Genomic DNA, 20,268 nt, shown 5'->3' on the forward strand with positions numbered 1-20,268 from the left:
TGCGGCCTCCGGCCCGTCGTTTCGCTTCTCTAAGACACTTTTACTATTGGGTCGTGTTTAAGCTCCAACTTCCCGGTCCGCCGGCGAGCCGATCAGGGACGCTCCGGGCCTTCGGCCCTACGCGGAGCTCGGCCTTCGGCCTTCGCTGGGTTTCGAAGCTCCGCGTCGGGCCTTCGGCCCGCCGCTTCGCTTGTTAAGATACTTTTTGTTATTGTTTTGCTTGGGAGCACAGTCTGTACGCAGCTCGGCCTGCGGCCTTCGCGTGCTTGGGAGCACTCTGCCCGCAGCTCGGCCTGCGGCCTTCGCGTGCTTGGGAGCCTGTCAGACACGCTCCGGGCCTTCCGCCCTCCGCGTAGTTTCTGTGGGGGTTGTAGGGAAGTTGGAGCTTAAACACGACCCAATAGTAAAAGTGTCTTGAGAAGCTCACGACGGGCCTGCGGCCTGCGGCCTCCGGCCTGTCGTTTCGCTTCTCTAAGACACTTTTACTATTGGGTCGTGTTTAAGCTCCAACTTCCCGGTCCGCCGGCGAGCCGATCAGGGACGCTCCGGGCCTTCGGCCCTACGCGGAGCTCGGCCTTCGGCCTTCGCTGGGTTTCGAAGCTCCGCGTCGGGCCTTTGGCCCGCCGCTTCGCTTATTTAGATACTTTTTGTTATTGTTTTCTTGGGAGCACAGTCTGCACGCAGCTCGGCCTGCGGCCTTCGCGTGCTTGGGAGCACTCTGCCCGCAGCTCGGCCTGCGGCCTTCGCATACTTGGGAGCCTGTCAGACACGCTCCGGGCCTTCGGCCCTCCGCGTAGTTACTGTGGGGATTGTAGGATTTGTAGGGAAGTTGGACCTCCGGCCTGCGGCCTCCGGCCCGCCGCGTCGCTTTTTAGACACTTTTACTTATATTTTCTTGCTTGGGAGCACTGTCTGTACGCAGCTCGGAACTTGGACCGGAGCAATGACCGTCGGGCTGTAGAACGCTCCCTCAGGCTGGTAGGGAAATTTGACTTTGTCCCCTCTCGCCACCGTTTTTGACTTTTCCAAAAATTTTTTTTCTCATTTCTATTTTTGGCCCCCGCTCTTACCACGTGCCAAATTTGAACGCGCTCGGACCGAAAATAAAAAAAAAAATTCAAAGTCGGCCATTTTGAAATTTTGTAAATGCCATTCGATGGACCTCAGATAACTGTACAACATTAGTTTAAGCACTATTAACCTTTTTCCTACCGTTACGGAGCTATGGGGATTTAAAAAAAAACCTCCATACAAACTGGTAGGGAAATTTGACTTTGTCCCCTCTCGCCACCGTTTTTGACTTTTCCAAATTTTTTTTTCTCATTTCTATTTTTGGCCCCCGTTCTTACCACGTGCCAAATTTGAACGCGCTCGGACCGAAAATAAAAAAAAAAATTTCAAAGTCGGCCATTTTGAAATTTTGTAAATGCCATTCGATGGACCTCAGATAACTGTACAACATTAGTTCAAGCACTATTAACCTTTTCCCTACCGTTACGGAGCTATGGGGATTTAAAAAAAGGACCTCCATACAAATTTCAATTGGCCTTCAAAGGGCGCCATTTTGAATTTTTCAAAATTTTCTTTTTGTATACTAATTTTGGGGTGGCTGTCTACCCGTGTGCAAAATTTCAGCGCGATCGGACCATTTTGAAATTTTTCAAAAAAAAAAGTCGGCCATTTTGATTTTTTTTTAATGCCATTCGATGGACCTCGGGTGACTGTATAACATTTGTTTGAGCACCTTTCACTTCTTTGTACCGTTACGGAGCTATGATAATTAAAAGAAAAACCTCCATTCAAATTTCAATTGGCCCTCAAAGGCCGCCATTTTGAATTTTTCAAAATTTTCTTTTTGAATACTAATCTTGGCGCGACCGTCCACCCGCGTGCCAAATCTCAGCGCGCTAGGACCATTTTGAAATTTTTCAAAAAAAAAAGTCGGCCATTTTGAATTTTTTTTAATGCAACTTTTTTCTACTCGGATACCTGTATGACATTTGGTCGAGCACCCCCCGGCTATCTCTTACGGTTTAAAAGTTGCCATACAAAATAAAAGTGGCCAGTTTTCCCACATTTGTAGCATTTTTCAATTTTTTTTTATTTCATTCGAATCAAGGCCGCTTGGAGATTCTATGACCAAAATTTGAGCTCTCTACGACAAACTTGAAAAATCGTCAAAAAAAAAAGTCGGCCATTTTGAAAAAAAAATGGCGGCGTCAAAAACTGCCCAGGGTCCTCTATGACATTTGGTCGAACACTCCCCGGCTAACTCCAGCCGTTTGGCCAGGCCGTCCAACATTTTTTTACCCGGAACCGGTAGACCGACGGTCTGATCCATCCGGGGTCGCAGGACCAAACTCTATACGACCACACCAAACACTGCCACCTTCAAATCCCCCTTCTGCCTATTTTTTGAAAAATGTCAGTCGGGTTGTAGCTTTATATTATATAGATATATATATATATACATACATCCTGGTCACTACAGCACCAATTGTAATATTCTGACCCTATAAATACCTAACTAACATCAATTACCTATTTAGTTAACCTACATAACCATACAGAAATTGAAACTCTAAATTGTATTAAATAAAATTAATTACCATGAAACGAAATCAATCAATTAAGTTAATATCCTATATTGGATCAGTATTTTGACCTAGTGATCGTTTAGTGTCTATGTAGAACCCAATGTTGTAGCCGCAAATAGTAACCAGTCCTTTTCGCATATTATGAAACAGTAATGTCCTATTACTCCTAATAACCCTAAAAAGTCAATAGCCAAAATAGATGGATTAAGTCCACAACAAAAATCAGAGTGAATAATAAGTTGTAATTAAAAGATGGAGTTTAATCAAATATAATCAGATTGTTAAATAGAACATAAATAAATGAGCATAATTATGTCAAAATTAAAATAACTAATGTTTGTCAGTAAATAATCTAAAATGTCACCATACTATAATATAGAAAGTCAATAGTAAATATAATACAATTTAAAATATTTTATTTTTGGGGTTATAGATGTCGCTCCGCCTCCGCGACAGTCCATGGCCATCATCCAGTTACGGGTCAGACCCCTGCCCCAGTTCTGAAGGAACTATTTTGTGGTCCTGAAGGGACATCTTTTCATAATGACAGGACTACTTTCATTTGCCCAAGCCATTATGTTGTGACACTTTCATCACCATAGAGAGGATTTTCAAAGGGACACTTTAAAATATCAAATGCTGGTAGTAGAGCAGTGTATCTGACCACTCCAATTCTCCAGAATTCTGTAATTTTGTACATCATTGTTTTTTTTAGGTATTTATCAAAATAATATTATCCAAACTGTTAATGTAGTCATTTTGTATCACCTTTCGGACCAAAATAAACCACGATCTTGCAACTTTCTGCCTCGATCCAGTCTAGACAAATCATTTATGATAGGTATTTGGAATAATATGACTTTATATTTGAAAGCCATTATGTAAAAATCACAGGTTCATAGATAACAGAATAGACAGACAAACTGCTGAGGGACAAGCTAATTAAAAATAATCATTTTTATTTTAAAAACAAAATGAATTTACAATCTTACATTATATTGTGAGCTATTTAATTTTATTATTCCCACAATATATTTATTTACTACCAGTAGGTATACAAGGGATCAAAAATATATATAAAGTCATAAATGTATATGTCAAGTTTGTCATTTTGTCATAAATAAACATAGTTAATATAAATTCCTATAAGCCCTACTAATCCCAAATCAATAATTGAACATTATTAACTGTAAGCCTTCCTGAGCCTACCGTAGGACTCATACAATCCGTGTAAGAATGTCCTATAATAATTATTTATTTATTTATTTTTAATTTATAAAATCACACACAGTTAAAGTCTAACATATTAAGTAGCCAAAACCCGTATTAAAAATGTATAGTTGGACTTTCTAGAAAATGAATAAAGACTTGAAAAGGAGAAAACAATTTTAATTCTAATATTTCCTATACCAAACAAAATCATAGCCCTAACAGCTAAACTAACCATCTACTCTACCGACATATTAGCAAACTAGCGATCCGGATCGCACATTTAATTTACTCGCGTGATTTTCCGAAAGTGCAATGGAAAATCTCTAGCTAAAGCTAACTAAGACGGGCGAAGAATAACCCTTTGACCTGACACCCTATTTCTTCACGTGGGCTGGTTCTCACACTAGGGATTGGGACAGCAAGAAGTCAGCCAGACGGGTAAAGTAAAATAGGAAAGTTGGACAAGAACCTGGCAAATTTAAGAAGTTTAGGTAACAACTCAAATCGTCCAGATTCCAGGAGCAAAATCCTGTCTTAATAAACGCAGGAAACTGCCAAGAGCTCACTTGGACTCTACTAAAATAACCCAAGAAATATTCCTTGGTTGACTAGGGCTATAGTTGAACACCGTTAGGTTACCCGCCCTATCCCTCCAAAGAACTGCAAAATATCAGACCAGTTCATCCTACTAAAATAATCTATCTCAATAATTATTTACAAAAGTTATTATTTAACTAACAGAACTAAGTAATATATGAAATCCCTCAACAAAGATTATTCTAGCGTAAAATACCACTAAAGCAATCCAAGCTAAAACATTTCACACATTAAAACACAATTAATTCTTTAACTAATAAGAAACACTCACAAATCTAACCAAACTTTAAAACTTTAGCAACACTATTGTTCTACAACTCTAAACTCTACTAGTACACTTTATAATACTAGCAGTGATCGAGCTCCAAAACAATTACAATTAAGACACTTAAATTTACACCAATTAAACACTGAAATATACGCTTTTAACACAAAACTCTATATTATCCTCCAACCCAAACCATACCAGTATCATGAAATACTAGCAAAATCAAGGCTAGGACATAATATAGGTAATCTAGATTTACCCAAATAAACCTAAATAGAACCAGTCTGACGGTCGAGCAGCAGGCTCTCTAATCCCCGAATGCTAATGAATCAATGCCAATGCATGAATCCCATGCAATCCCTTCCAAGATTCTCAAATCCCCACTAGCTCCCACTTCCTCACTCCTGATTGGTATTTCTTAACCAACGCTGAAATTCATAACTTCATACAATATTTAAATAAAACATGTTTTATTTCCTGATCAGAATAAGGTCCAATTTGATCTACTCATAGGGCGTGGCCGAACTAAGTTTTTTTCCACATGTTTGGACACAGGATTGGCTCACTAGACTTTTTTCTATTTGCACATGCTTTAAAAATTGTCTCAATCAACGCTCTTTGTAATATGGTTCAATATGGCTTAAATTAGTTTTTATTGGCTAGTATCATTTAATTGTACAGTTTGAAATTTGACACATCTTCCTGTTGATTTGAATTTGACCAGGCAGCATTTCTTAAAATCCCTACTACAAAACCTTTATGACTTTGAAACAAGACTCAAATTGGGCTACAAATAAGCATCTAAATATTTTGGTTCACTATAAATCTCCAAGCTCTCCATCTCGTATTTCTAAAATACGATCTACTTGATACAAACAAAATTTTAATTATCGTGAGACCGAAACAGGAATTTAATCAAATAAACAAAAAATATAATTATTATGCTTGCATATGATGAAACATGGAAGCAAGTTTCTGACATGTTACAATCGCCTCCCAAAATTTACTGTAGCTTAAGTCCTATAATAATTATTTATTTATTTATTTTTAATTTATAAAATCACACACAGTTAAAGTCTAACATATTAAGTAGCCAAAACCCGTATTAAAAATGTATAGTTGGACTTTCTAGAAAATGAATAAAGACTTGAAAAGGAGAAAACAATTTTAATTCTAATATTTCCTATACCAAACAAAATCATAGCCCTAACAGCTAAACTAACCATCTACTCTACCGACATATTAGCAAACTAGCGATCCGGATCGCACATTTAATTTACTCGCGTGATTTTCCGAAAGTGCAATGGAAAATCTCTAGCTAAAGCTAACTAAGACGGGCGAAGAATAACCCTTTGACCTGACACCCTATTTCTTCACGTGGGCTGGTTCTCACACTAGGGATTGGGACAGCAAGAAGTCAGCCAGACGGGTAAAGTAAAATAGGAAAGTTGGACAAGAACCTGGCAAATTTAAGAAGTTTAGGTAACAACTCAAATCGTCCAGATTCCAGGAGCAAAATCCTGTCTTAATAAACGCAGGAAACTGCCAAGAGCTCACTTGGACTCTACTAAAATAACCCAAGAAATATTCCTTGGTTGACTAGGGCTATAGTTGAACACCGTTAGGTTACCCGCCCTATCCCTCCAAAGAACTGCAAAATATCAGACCAGTTCATCCTACTAAAATAATCTATCTCAATAATTATTTACAAAAGTTATTATTTAACTAACAGAACTAAGTAATATATGAAATCCCTCAACAAAGATTATTCTAGCGTAAAATACCACTAAAGCAATCCAAGCTAAAACATTTCACACATTAAAACACAATTAATTCTTTAACTAATAAGAAACACTCACAAATCTAACCAAACTTTAAAACTTTAGCAACACTATTGTTCTACAACTCTAAACTCTACTAGTACACTTTATAATACTAGCAGTGATCGAGCTCCAAAACAATTACAATTAAGACACTTAAATTTACACCAATTAAACACTGAAATATACGCTTTTAACACAAAACTCTATATTATCCTCCAACCCAAACCATACCAGTATCATGAAATACTAGCAAAATCAAGGCTAGGACATAATATAGGTAATCTAGATTTACCCAAATAAACCTAAATAGAACCAGTCTGACGGTCGAGCAGCAGGCTCTCTAATCCCCGAATGCTAATGAATCAATGCCAATGCATGAATCCCATGCAATCCCTTCCAAGATTCTCAAATCCCCACTAGCTCCCACTTCCTCACTCCTGATTGGTATTTCTTAACCAACGCTGAAATTCATAACTTCATACAATATTTAAATAAAACATGTTTTATTTCCTGATCAGAATAAGGTCCAATTTGATCTACTCATAGGGCGTGGCCGAACTAAGTTTTTTTCACATGTTTGGACACAGGATTGGCTCACTAGACTTTTTTCTATTTGCACATGCTTTAAAAATTGTCTCAATCAACGCTCTTTGTAATATGGTTCAATATGGCTTAAATTAGTTTTTATTGGCTAGTATCATTTAATTGTACAGTTTGAAATTTGACACATCTTCCTGTTGATTTGAATTTGACCAGGCAGCATTTCTTAAAATCCCTACTACAAAACCTTTATGACTTTGAAACAAGACTCAAATTGGGCTACAAATAAGCATCTAAATATTTTGGTTCACTATAAATCTCCAAGCTCTCCATCTCGTATTTCTAAAATACGATCTACTTGATACAAACAAAATTTTAATTATCGTGAGACCGAAACAGGAATTTAATCAAATAAACAAAAAATATAATTATTATGCTTGCATATGATGAAACATGGAAGCAAGTTTCTGACATGTTACAGTGGATCGAGCTAATGTTTATCGAACGGTAATCTACCTTCATGATATTATAAGCAGTATTTAGTTACGGGTCGCTGGTTGATTAAATTTTAGAGTAAGCGATTAATTCGATTGTGGAATAACATAAAACCGGCTTAGTTAACTTAGTTGCCGCGTTTGGTGGCTAACAGGTTAAAAATTTCACAACCCCTTTTCCTATCGTGGATATCGTAGATGTCAAATGGGATATGGGTTCGATTGTAGTAGATATCGGCGATGAGCTACCAACCTCAAATTGCATTTACCTCACAACCCTTTCTATTGCTAAGAGTGGCACTGAACCTTGATCAGTTTCAGGTGCTCCCTCTTGCTGTGCTTTCCTTTTGGGAACACGGGCGTGAATATATATGAGTAAGCTGTCGAGCCGCTGAAAACTTCAGCTGTACAGTATATTACATTTATGTACACAATACACACGGAAAAAGACGAAAATATATGCAAAAAATTAGCTATTTACACAAAAAATTGCAAAAGTATGAGCAAAAATAAACATTTATGCCTCATTGACAATTCGAGACCAAAATCTGTACAAAAAAAAAACAAAAGACGCGCGCTGGCAGCGGCATCTGTACAGTCGACTACAAAGAGATGTATCTATTTTTTCACCTTATTACTATGAAATAAGGTGAAAAAGTGTATACATCTCTTTGTAGTTGACTGTACAAGTCAGGCTGCCAGCAAGCGCGCAGAACGGATGTTGGTACACTGAGAGAAAATACAACCAGTTTTCATGTTCGTTCAACAAGTTCTTTGGTTAAAATAGCGCCTACGTGCTCTTTGGTTCAAACAACAAGCTACTTGTCATTTGAATCGGCAATATATTTGAATCAACAAGTCGATTTTATAAAAACAACCTGACACATATTGTTTTAAACATACATTTGGCTGATTCAAACGGATAAACCGCAACAAGTCGAACTTGTTAAATTCACAATGCAAATTTCTCTCAGTGTAGTTCCGTCGCCTACAATATGTATGTTTAGAATCATCATTATCTTCCTCTTTTATCCAGAGATTTGCTATGGCTCATTGGAGCCTGGGGTCCACTTTGACAACAGAACTGTATAATATAGAATAACTTCACTAAAATGCTTGAGTTTTAGAACGTCACTTATCCACAAAGCGATCTCATCGTCAGTCAACCTTGTGCAATCCACGTTTGCCCTTCTAATAAGTTTTGGACAAAGCAAAGAAAACTGGTAAATAACTTGTTATATTTCATCTAATTGTAATTCTAATCAGAGTTCACGGGACTTGGCTGCATGTTTTGCACCGAACAGCTTGTTAAGCAAACGGCGCGGCGGTTGGCTGTTTTAATTTCGTTCACGCGTTCACGGTATTTTGTACTTGCTTTAAGCTGATAGATGGATGGTTGTCACAGCTTACTTTCCTCTACAGCCAGGCAATTATGGTCGCGCGATAAATGATAACACATCTGGGTGGCTAGCCGAATGGCACAATCGCTCACGAAACGCTCACGAAACGAAGCGCTAGTAGATATCTATCTCTATCGCGCTTGCGTATTGGCGCGACAGAGCCAGCGGCGTATCGCTTTCGTTTGGCGTCGGAGAAATGCCATTTGGCTACGGGGCCAGGCCGCTGGCTCTGTCGCGCCAATACGCAAGCGCGATAGAGATAGATATCTACTAGCGCTTCGTTTCGTGAGCGTTTCGTGAGCGATTGTGCCATTCGGCTAGCCACCCTGGCCTCCCTATCGCACCATGATCGCCCTGCAGGTCGCGTCAAATGTGCGATAGGAATTTTGTTCCATTTTATAAAATACTGAAATATTTCAGCCGTTTGCGGTAACTCTTGCTCGTGAATTTAGTGTCCTCTTTAAATTCTGGATTAAAAAAAAACCATGAATTGACAATTTTATCGCAGTAAACTGTGTGTCAAAATTAATATTGGGGGACACCTTACACATATCAACTTAGCCCCAAACTAAGCAGAGCTTGTATTATGGGTGCTAAGCGACGATATACATACTTAAATAGATAAATACATACTTATGTACATAGAAAACATCCATGACTCAGGAACAAACATCTGTGCTCATCACACAAATAAATGCCCTTACCGGGATTCGAACTTAGGACCCCGGCTTAGCAGACAGGGTCAGCACTGACTGAGCCAGACCCGACCGGTCGCAAAATTAAAACGTTAAGAAATTTTGTATTGCTGAGTGACCTTCATAAAGTCACTTTTAGTTCCGTTATTGATAGATAAAAGTTGATCTTAGAGTCATACGATAATTTTTTTGGGCCGTTTTAAAATTAATAATAACACAAAAAAAAACCCTAAACCTAAACCTAGTGCCTAAATGCCCAAATGGATTATTTTTTATTCAATACATATTGCGTACCCATCCTAAAATGGTGTTTACAGAATTCTGTGACACATATCTAGAAGTCACATAAAATTCCTCCAAAGTTCGAAGGTATATGGAACCGTCTTCGAGCAAACATCTCCTAACGCGTCTCCCTTTCAATAAAATACAAGTTGACACTTTCTCGTTTGTTTAGCAAAGACAACGTAAATCTTTAAAGGAAGACAAATAAAACTAAACAAGGTCTCGCAGACTCCCGAAACCCATTTATGTATCTTTGAGCCTTTAACGAAAAAAGTTCCATCATAATTCCGCCTCTAAGTAAAAAAGTAAACAAACTAAGTAAAAAAGGCAATCAAAAGTTACATAAACAACTTTTCAACGCTTACGTGAAGAGGGTGGCGCGAGTTTCCTTAAAATACCTTATAATATTATGTGGAATCTCTGCAGGGTCCTTAAGGCAACAGTCCCGATTCGGCCTAAATACACAACTTACTCGCGTTGGAAAAAAGACTTTCAGACTATTCGAGAAGAATTATTGTAGATTGGTAAATGAAACGGTAAGTTGAAGCCTATCTTTTTCCTATACTGAGGCTTTGCATTAATAAGTTGAGATAGGATAAAATGTTTCAACGTGATTTGTTTGACAACAATCGAAGGATGTATCGAACTGTGTAAATAATGAACTACATCAAATTACTGTTTAGTGTACGAGTATGCAATCAAATCCAATAACACATTTTGGGCTAAGGAGTCAATGAAACGGAAATGCAAAATAACAGATGGCGTAAAAACAAAATTTCAATACAATATCAATGAGTTCAATTTCCACAAAATTATATTTGAAATTTGATTCGTTCGTTTCTTAGATGGTCCCTTCGTTTTATGTCCAATTCTTAAATTCGTCTCATTCTTCACTGGTCATTTTATTAGTAATAATTTGTCGTCTTTGACGTTATTCTGAAATTTCGTCGCAAACTCTTCTTCTCTTACCAAGAATTACTTAGAAAGGTTTAGGTCTCAGTGTTGAAAAATCTTAAGCTTTTATTAGCTGTCTACGAGTAAGCGTCGCCAGTGAAATGCAAGACCTTGAATACATATAACCCTCACTTTACTCGGTTCAGAATAACCCGTTTTACTAGTACTCTAGAGCCTCTACCATGAGAATCTGATGTTTTAGAATACTTTACTTATCAGAGTAAAACGCTGGTGACCTAGCGGTAATAAGAGCGTGTGACGTTCAATCCGGAGGTTGCGGGTTCGAACCCAGCTTGTACCAATGAGTTTTTCAGAACTAATGTGCGAGATGTCATTTGATATTTTGCCAGTCGCTTTTCGGTGAAAGAAAAACGTCCGGAAATCGGACTAATCCCAAAAAGGCCTAGTTACCCTTCGATTTGGAAGGTCAGATGGCAGTTGCTTTCGTAAAACTAGGGCCAACGCCAAATCTTGGGATCAAATGTCAAAGCGGACCCCAAACTCATGAGCCGTGGCAAATGCGGCGACAACGCAAGAAGGATGATGTCTTATTAGCGTAAAAATCACAGAAAATTACATTCATTGTTTAAAGAAAGAACAGCGGCGCCCAAACTTCCTTAAGAAAAAATAGAAAAATAATTCGAGTAAAATATTTTAAAACGTCATTCGTCAACAAACCACTCAGTTTTTATAGCAACTCAAGGCAAGCAAAGTAAAAGGGTAGTTGCTTAACTTATATCTTAACAAAACTGTTTATGGTATTGATATATCGCATATAAAATTTTCTACATTGACCCTTCTTGGTATAAATCATGGATGGATAGGATTACCTCAGGGCTGTATTTTATGTCGCATCCACAGAAGGGTCCAGATGTGAAATATGGCATACTTAGTCTAAGTAAGGCTCGAATGATGAATTATGTATCATATCTATATGGGAGTTTTGGTAAAGGATAATTTCTTTATAATAAAATAACTACAATGGTAGTTTTATCAGCGTTAAAATTAATAAAAATGATTTACTTATCATGTATGTGTTATGTGAAGTTTATGAAATGATTTACGCCTAATCAAAAAAATATGTATCCATAAAACATTCAACTCACATTCAATAACATCCATTAATTGTAAAAAAAAAGAAAAATTCAACTCACAGTTTATCTCAATAACTACGAGTAGTTTTTGTTCAGGTCCGAATAAAAAACAGTGTTTATAAATAATTGATAACTTATTTTGTTGTTATGATACGAAACTGAAAATTTCGCAATTCAGTGTGCTCTACCTACCCCGTTTGAGATCCTGTGACGGTAATGTGTACAATTGTACATTACTAACCTCGACATTGTGCATTGTACATTAGCCGTTTTGTGTGACTGTCAAATTTTATTATGATAGGTACTGGTTTAGCCAAATATCTTTTGCTAACTTGAGTACAGATTACAGTAAGGTACAGCAGGGCAAATCTCGACTGAGGGTCAATTGTAACTAATCCATTTTTAGGGTTCCGTACCTCAAAGAGGAAAAACGGAACCCTTATAGGATCACTCGTGTGTCTGTCTGTCCCTCTGTTACAGCCGATTTCTCCGAAACTACTGGACCGATTTACTTGAAATTTGGTACACATATGTAAACCTGTGGCCCAAAGACGGACATGTAATTTAATTAAATGAAATTTAATCATAGGGGTCACTTTTGGGGGGTAAACTTGAAAATTAAAAATCAAAGTTATTAAAACTATATTGTGTTATATATCAAATGAAAGAGCATTTTATGAGCATTTGAAATATATTTTTTTTAAATTTTTAATTTTGGTACTTTAGAAGTAATTTAAGAAAATAGACAAAAAATGACCATTCCCCCCCCCCCCCTTATCTCCGAAACTACTTAGCGTAAAATTTTCAAAAAAATACACGAGATAGCCCTCTACCTGTAGATTACAGGAAAACCTATTAGAAATCTACAGTCAAGCGTAAGTCGGACTTACGAGAAAAAAACTCAAATTAAGATTTTCACTCACTGACGCTGCAAGCAGTACTAAACGTCTTAAAAATTTGTAAGCGTGATGGACTGGTAGAAAGAAATTCATTTCTGTCTTTTTCTTTTTAGAAATTGTTCAATTTTTTTTTTCATTTGCCAAAATGACTTAAGTTTCTACTAAAAAGGAGGCGCTTAAGACCGTTTGTAAGTGGACTGAGCAAAATTTTGTTCAAATCGGTCCACGAAAAGGTCTCTGTTGACGAAAACATAGAATTTGTGCCAACGACAGCCCAAATCTGAAGTCCATTTTGCTCTATCTCTTATCGTTTCCGAGATATATACGTAAAGTCTTGAAAGTGCGAAAAGTTAACTTTGCCATCACAGTCGTTCAGGCGCTCATGAGTTCTTTGTATGGAAAAGTCGAAAACCGACTCGCACTTGACCAATGTTCATAGAACGTGTTGTGGTTTTAATTACGCGGGTCCGCGACTGACGACGTTCGAATGTTTTGTTCGGAAATGTTTGAGGGTGGTTTCTTTGAAACGTCGCCGTCGGCGGGTGGTTCGACGGGCGAAGGTCACACGCCGCACGCGACGGTCTGTATTCGTTTTGTACAATAGCAACGGACGGCGGGTGGCGTCTTGATATGGAAAATGACTGACTTCACTAAAGATAATGATGAACTCATTGAGGTAATACTAGAGAGGACACTGCGAGCAAAACATTTGCGCTACAAACATAAGTCCATTGGACTTATGTTTCTGCCTGCACACAAATAAAATGTAAAAATGCCTTCCTGCGCAACAAGATGCTGTTTTTTAAGCCATACGAGAAAATTGAATAAAACTGACGTGTCACATTTCATCGGTTAGTATACACGCTATGTTAATCGAGCTTTATTTAAGTAATTATTTCAATGAAGGGACGCGCTCCTCAAACGCGAAGCTATCGCTGCCATTTTGTTGAACGAAATCATAGATTAATCGCATCATAATCGCACAGAATTGACATGTAGGTAATGAAGTATAGTAATTGTGATTATATTCTGTTTGTAATATATAAAAGAGAAATGTTAAATTTATTTCACGTTATACTTATGAATACTACACAGTTCTAACACGAGTTGTAATCGATATTTTCATACAATAATAACCTATGATTTTCTTCAAGGGCAATTAAAGTAGGTATATGAAAAAAATCAATAATGTATTTTTGTTTCACTTAGTAGAACTTAAACATAGCACAATGTATGATAGTGCTAAAATTAAACTACTTACCCCCTTATTCATAAACGTTCACTAAAGTTATCAAGCCGATAAAGTTCGTTTGTCCCTTTCTATCACACCAATACGCCGAAAAGGGACAAACGAACTTTATCGGCTTGATAACTTTAGTCTGCGTTTATGAATAAGGGGGTTAGTATTTTACAAAAAGTATAAAAAAAGGTCTACACTAAGAGTGTCGCGTCTAGGTGGTCATTGGTCAAGTCTTACTCTATGACACGGTACCTCCCCACGCATGCGCCGCGCGCTGCCGGCCGGAGCACAGACTTTGTTTGGGGCTTGGGGTGTAATTTCTAGTATGTTAGTACATAGTAATTCAATGGATGAATTGTACTTCTGTGAACTATTTTCGATATACTTAATCGAATATATGATGTAATTTTTTCTTTACTACAATGCAAGTGTTTGAGTACCAAGTTAAAAATTTCACTTTCTTTTTGCCGGTTTCATACAAAAGTATCGTTTGACTGTCTCTTTTTTTTGGGTAATATCAATATTTATATGGACGGATTAAGTCGCGTATAATCTTCTTCCTCTAAGAATTACAATGTAAGTATTTTTGCATTCATTTTGATCAGAGCACAACACAACAGTTCAAAAATCAGTCTACCAGAGCTTCTGAGTTCCGTCGCCGACGACGGGTGACCAAGGGTCAGAAAACCCACGCACCCGCGACCGACAGCGTGTGGCACAGCGGCACATGCCATGCGGCTCACATCCAAACGCCGCCGGGTGCGTGTGACGGGCCGCGCCGCGCTACAAGTATATCCTGGCATTCCTGGCGGCTGCGAGCTGTGGCCGCGAGTTCGCGGCCTACTCAGGGGTGGCGCACATTCTCACGGAATGCACGTTCGCACTTTCTATTGTTACTTTACGTCGCGAGGTTTTTTAAGCGTTGTCCGCGGGTGGAATGGCTAATAATACTTAATTAAATAGACATATTGAATAAAATAAATACATACCAAAAGATATTCTTATACAGATCTACTACTGATTAAGTCCCACGGAAAAGTTCAATAAGGCTTGTGATGTTGGAACCTTGAACAAAAATATATAAATACAGCGTATATACCTAGAAAGTACTCAAGACTTGAATATAAAAATATAACATTTAATGTGAGTATTAATTCGTTTGGATCCATTGGTAACCCTATCACCGGACGCCGCGCACGTGCGGCTCGTTTCTTTGTAAGAATGTTGTAGGTATTTAAAAAGGCGGCATTTCGGAAACATCAAAGCAGTGGGCCTTCTTTACTTGTGCTATTATATATTCTGTGGCGCCGCGCCGGTGTCCACGTGCGCTCTCTGCAGTGTGCGCTGCCGCTGCCACGAAACGTTTACCTACTCCGTGTAATACTGATAAAAGAAAGTATTGACGTGAATTCACACGTTTCGGAAATGACTGTAGGTATTTTAAATATTTTAGCACAATATGTTTTTTGCCTCTTATTGCCTATTATACAATATATACATACCTACTATGGCAACTCTATCACAGCGCAGAATATGCAGAAGCCACATGGTGGTCTGCGACAGAAACTCAATAGACATTTTTAGAGTTTTTAAAATAAGTACCTAAAATCATTAGATACTTATTGTGTTAGAGAGGACAAGCCGCGCGCGGCCTGGTCGCAGATGTAGGCCCATTGGGCCTACACCGCCGCCAGTTCGCCGTCCACTGTCATCGAGTGTACACGCGCGCTGTTCACCGACGAAAAACGAGTTTTATCAAAAATGCCGAAGTGTGCAATAATAACTTGCAAACATCGCAGTGACCTGAATAATTTCCAAGCCGATAGGATAACATTTCATAGGTAAATACTATTTATTTCCTTTTATTTCACATAAAACACGAATTCAACGTAATACTCCGAGTTGTACCATGTAACCTTACGTTTGCTTGTGCTTTAAAACGTTCATTATACATTGCGGCTACACAAGGAACCTATTGTAAACAGTGTAGTGTTTTGCGCCGCAATGAACGGTGTACAAAACGATTCACTCAGTGAGACATTTTTCTCGGAAACGAGGCTAGGCGTTCCCGCTATTTATCGTTGTGTGCGTGCGCGATCGCGCTCGCTTATCGTTCGCGTGTACACATACATTGAAATGATGCGCGTGTATTGCGCAATAGGAGCGTCCAGCTACAAGTGTGTGTGGATTAGGTGTGTGCGTGCATTATCTTTACAATTACTGGTGCTTTGTGTGGGTTGCGCAGACCTTGCGACAGGCGTATTCTATACAAATCGCCCGGCATGACCTATCTCCCGAAATCTGTGTTTTGCCACATATCAATAATTACCTATCTATATTAAATTCATTAATCCGTATACATTACATTTTTACAGTACGGTAATACTCACCCCGTTATTCATAAACGTACACTAAGTTATCAAGCCGATAAAGTTCGGTTGTCCCTTTCCGACGTATTGGTGTGATAGAAAGGGACAAACGAACTTTATCGGCTGGATAACTTTAGTGTACGTTTATGAATAAAGGTGTTAAAATTTATAGCTACGAAATTTTACATAAAACACCTACTTTAAAATAAAATAAAAAATGTTGAATTTGGTTAACATTATAAAAGACCTCACGCAAGCTGTGCTAATTAGTTCGCGAATTCGTCGAGAGGTGGCGCTAAACACAATTATGCTCATTAGAGAACCTATACTTCTAGCCTAGCCCAGTCTTTAGACTTATGTGAGTAACGTAAAAGTACCTAATAGTTTTGTAGGTACGGAACCCTCGGTGGGCGAGTCCGACTCGCACTTGGCCGGTTTTTTCCATTATTACATTATGCATCCACTGAACAGGCCGACCATATATAACCGGTGGACAGTCTATTTAGTAATGCAAACATTGAAAAACATGGAAAAAATGGTCCAGTTACATTTGTCCCCCAGTCGAGATTTGCTCCGCTGTACCTTAAATACTGTGATCTATGACATAAGATAATTCATTGAAACAGTTATAAATCATTCACTGAAATGAAGCAAATAAAACGAAAGTATGCCTAAAGTGACCATCCCAGCACCTGGCACAGAATGTAAGAAACTTACTCATCGCAATGCAGCGAAAACTCTCCAGACAGCCGAACTTCTGCTGCAGAAGTTCGTATCTTGGAACTAATAATATGGTGTTCTGCTAACTAACCGTAACTATTCCTGGGTACCTAGCCAACGTTAGGATCGTTTACCTTTTGTAAGCTTTTTTATTTTTCAAAGCAATTTCGCTATTTATTTAAAAATATTTTAAGCGGGTTACTCACGTATTAAGTCGATATAGCGTTCGACATAAATATGTATGAGTCTCACGGGAGTTTTATAGTTAAAATTTCGCTATTTATATAAAAGTAGCTTTTCCCGTGGCTTCGCTAGGAATGCTCCATACAAACTTCTACCTCCTATTTTAGGGAAGCGTGGGGTTAGAAAGAAACAAAAAGTAACGTATGTCTCTCTCCATCCCTTCAACTATCTCCACTTAAAAAATCACGCCAACTCGCATATTCGTCGGTCCGTCCGTTTTGCCGTAAAAGACGGTTAAAAAATAGACACACACACTTTCCCACTTATAATATTCAAGTATGGATCTTACAAAGTGGACTTAGTCGCCTAAAACTATGTTTTTTAAAACCATCGTCCGATGTTTCAAGCATGGCTTGTCTCCATGGTCTCGGAACACACTGGTTTTAAATAAAAAAAAGACATAGTTTTACGCGATTACTTAAGTCCCGTTTGTAATTTTAAATATGTCTAAATTCGTGAAAGTTTAATTCAATTTCTATATTTGTTATAAGATATTGGGTTTATCAAGTTTTAAACATAACTTCGGCAGGTATTTATATTAAAAGAAATAAAAAAAATATTTAATTACTAAAACCCGACCACTGGATATTGCACTCTAAAATTTTACGCCTGGCTTTGGACTGCATGCGTCGGGTTTCGCCCGACTCCTTAAGTATCGCCGTGGCTTGCGTGGGCGACAGGGACAGCCACCGACACTCCTGTCGCTCGGACGCACCACTTCTCCTGCTCCTGACGATCCTGCGCGATTTTCTTCGAAAATCTTCGCCGGATTGACCCCGGCTCGCGCCGGAGGGGACAGCCCGCAGACCGCTGAAGCCGTCGCCGATCGCCTCGGCTCTGGACCTTAATCTGGGCAACCGGATAGATGTCTAGATGCTAGGCGCTGAGAGGCGATGAAGCGTCACGACTGTGTCACCGCCCACATCCGAAGCCCGACTGCGCACGAATGACCCGACGCGTGCCGAGGTGCCCCCCCGCCCCCTCGGGCAGGGTGGGTACTTCGAAAAACGCGACGGGACATCTACCCGCAGCAGGTACGCCGAACCCGACGACCCCCCCGACCCGCCGGTTAGAGTGGGTAGTCCGAAACGCGAGTTTCTCGGCGTACCCTCATGAAAACCACCGAGCCACGAACCCGCCGCCGGTCACCCAGCGCCGCGGCCCACCGTCACACCGACCCCGGACGTCTCTACGACCCCGCGGGAAGTCCCTTTCCGGCCGCCCCCGTGCAGTCACCAGGATCGTGATCGTATCCTGGCCGACGGCTCGGGTAAAGCCGGGTCCCCGCCCAGGTCGCCATTGTCGACTCAGGCAAGGGATATGATGTATAGGCTCATGGGACATTTCCGCGGCGAGGACGTGGAGCTCCGACCAGAAGACCACGCGGCCCTTCGCAGAGCGGAGGCCAATCCCGAGTCCAGCTTCGCCAAAACGCTGGAACTGATGGGCAAACCGCCAGCCCCAGCCAAGCAGCCGCCGACGTTCCTGGAGATCCTTCAGAGCGTCGCCCCCCCCCCCCGCGCATCGCGCGCACACCCGCCCTAGCCAAACAGCCCACGTTTCTGGAGGTCCTCCAAAGCGTCGGCCCACCACCGCGCGTCGCACCCATACGCTACCCCAGCCTATGGCCGCGACCGCCAGACAACCCCACGCCGCAGCAGACCGCGGGCCCCTCTAAGGGCCCCGCCGACGCACCGGCCAGCCCCACGGCCCCCAACCCGGAGGCCGTGGCCACCACAAACCCGCCAGGCGCCGACCGCACGCCCGACGCGCCCGCAACAGCGGACCCCGGACCCGCGGCCGCGCCCATAGCATCCCCGGACACACGCCACTCCGAGCCGCAGCCGACCGTGGACCCCCCCAAGGCACCACAGCTCCGGCCCGCCCCGTCGCCCCCAACCCGCGGGTCACGGCCACCGACCAACCCAACGTCGCGCCCGTCACCAAGGCCCCATCGCGGGCCCCGGACCCTCAGCCGCGACCCCAAGAACCCCGGATGCAAGGCTGCCGTCAAAAAAAGACAGCACGCGCCAAAAAGCGTACCAAAAAGAGCGGTGGTACACGGCAGCCTTGCAAAACCAAAGGGGAGGGTAGAAGAGGAACTCGCTTTCTCAGCTACCCACCCCAAACCTTCACAACGCAGACACCACCGCTCCTGACTCCTCGACGGATGAGCACCGCGCCGCTCCACGCACGCCCTCCGGACAACACCAGTCGTCGACTGTCGGCCCGCGGAACCGACAAACCGGGGCGACGAAGTTGGAGATTCGTCGCCTCACAACAACGACCCACGCAGCAGCCCAAAGGACACCCGCACCCGCCCCCGCCGACTCCAAGGAGAAGACGGGCCTGGGCGCCGAGATCGGAGACTCGTCACCCACCAACGAACCACGCACGCCCACCGGACCCGGTAGCACGCCAGGGAGGACGCCGAGAAGGAGCACTCGCCGCCCCCCCGCAACACTGCTGACAGGCCACCGTCAGTCAGCCACAGATGGCCCGCCGGTTTCGCCGGCGGCCCATCGCTGAAGCCAAGCCTAGATGGCACCTAAAGACACGCCCGTAGTTACGGGCGGCGAACACATTCCGCCAAATATCCTTTAGATAGGATGGAAAGGCCCAGTTCATCCCCCAGAAGGGGGGATTGACTTGAAGTTACGAGTGGGCGACAGTCGCCGATGGTATGAGACGCGACGGCGACGGTCACACGACCGCCGCACACGCAAGACACGGCGTATGAGGGCGCCGAAGGTGGCTGGCTCTGGGCCGAGGAGGTACTTATGTAGGTTGTCGGTCAGCTCTTTTGTTTTCGTGACCGAGCTCTACGTGTCGATCCCCACG

General features: G+C 41.2%; 1 protein-coding gene across 1 annotated transcript; it reads left to right on the forward strand.

Moving 5' to 3' along the window:
* Positions 1-18,750: 18,750 nt before the first annotated feature.
* On the forward strand, positions 18,751-19,956 carry LOC125234217 (proline-rich receptor-like protein kinase PERK2). Its single transcript, XM_048140426.1, has 3 exons — positions 18,751-18,930; positions 18,996-19,484; positions 19,543-19,956. Exons 1-3 carry the CDS (start codon positions 18,751-18,753, stop codon positions 19,954-19,956), a joined length of 1,083 nt encoding a protein of 360 aa, XP_047996383.1.
* Positions 19,957-20,268: the final 312 nt, after the last annotated feature.

The sequence above is a fragment of the Leguminivora glycinivorella genome, chromosome 15 (assembly GCF_023078275.1).
Source record: "Leguminivora glycinivorella isolate SPB_JAAS2020 chromosome 15, LegGlyc_1.1, whole genome shotgun sequence".
Classification (NCBI taxonomy): domain Eukaryota; kingdom Metazoa; phylum Arthropoda; class Insecta; order Lepidoptera; family Tortricidae; genus Leguminivora; species Leguminivora glycinivorella.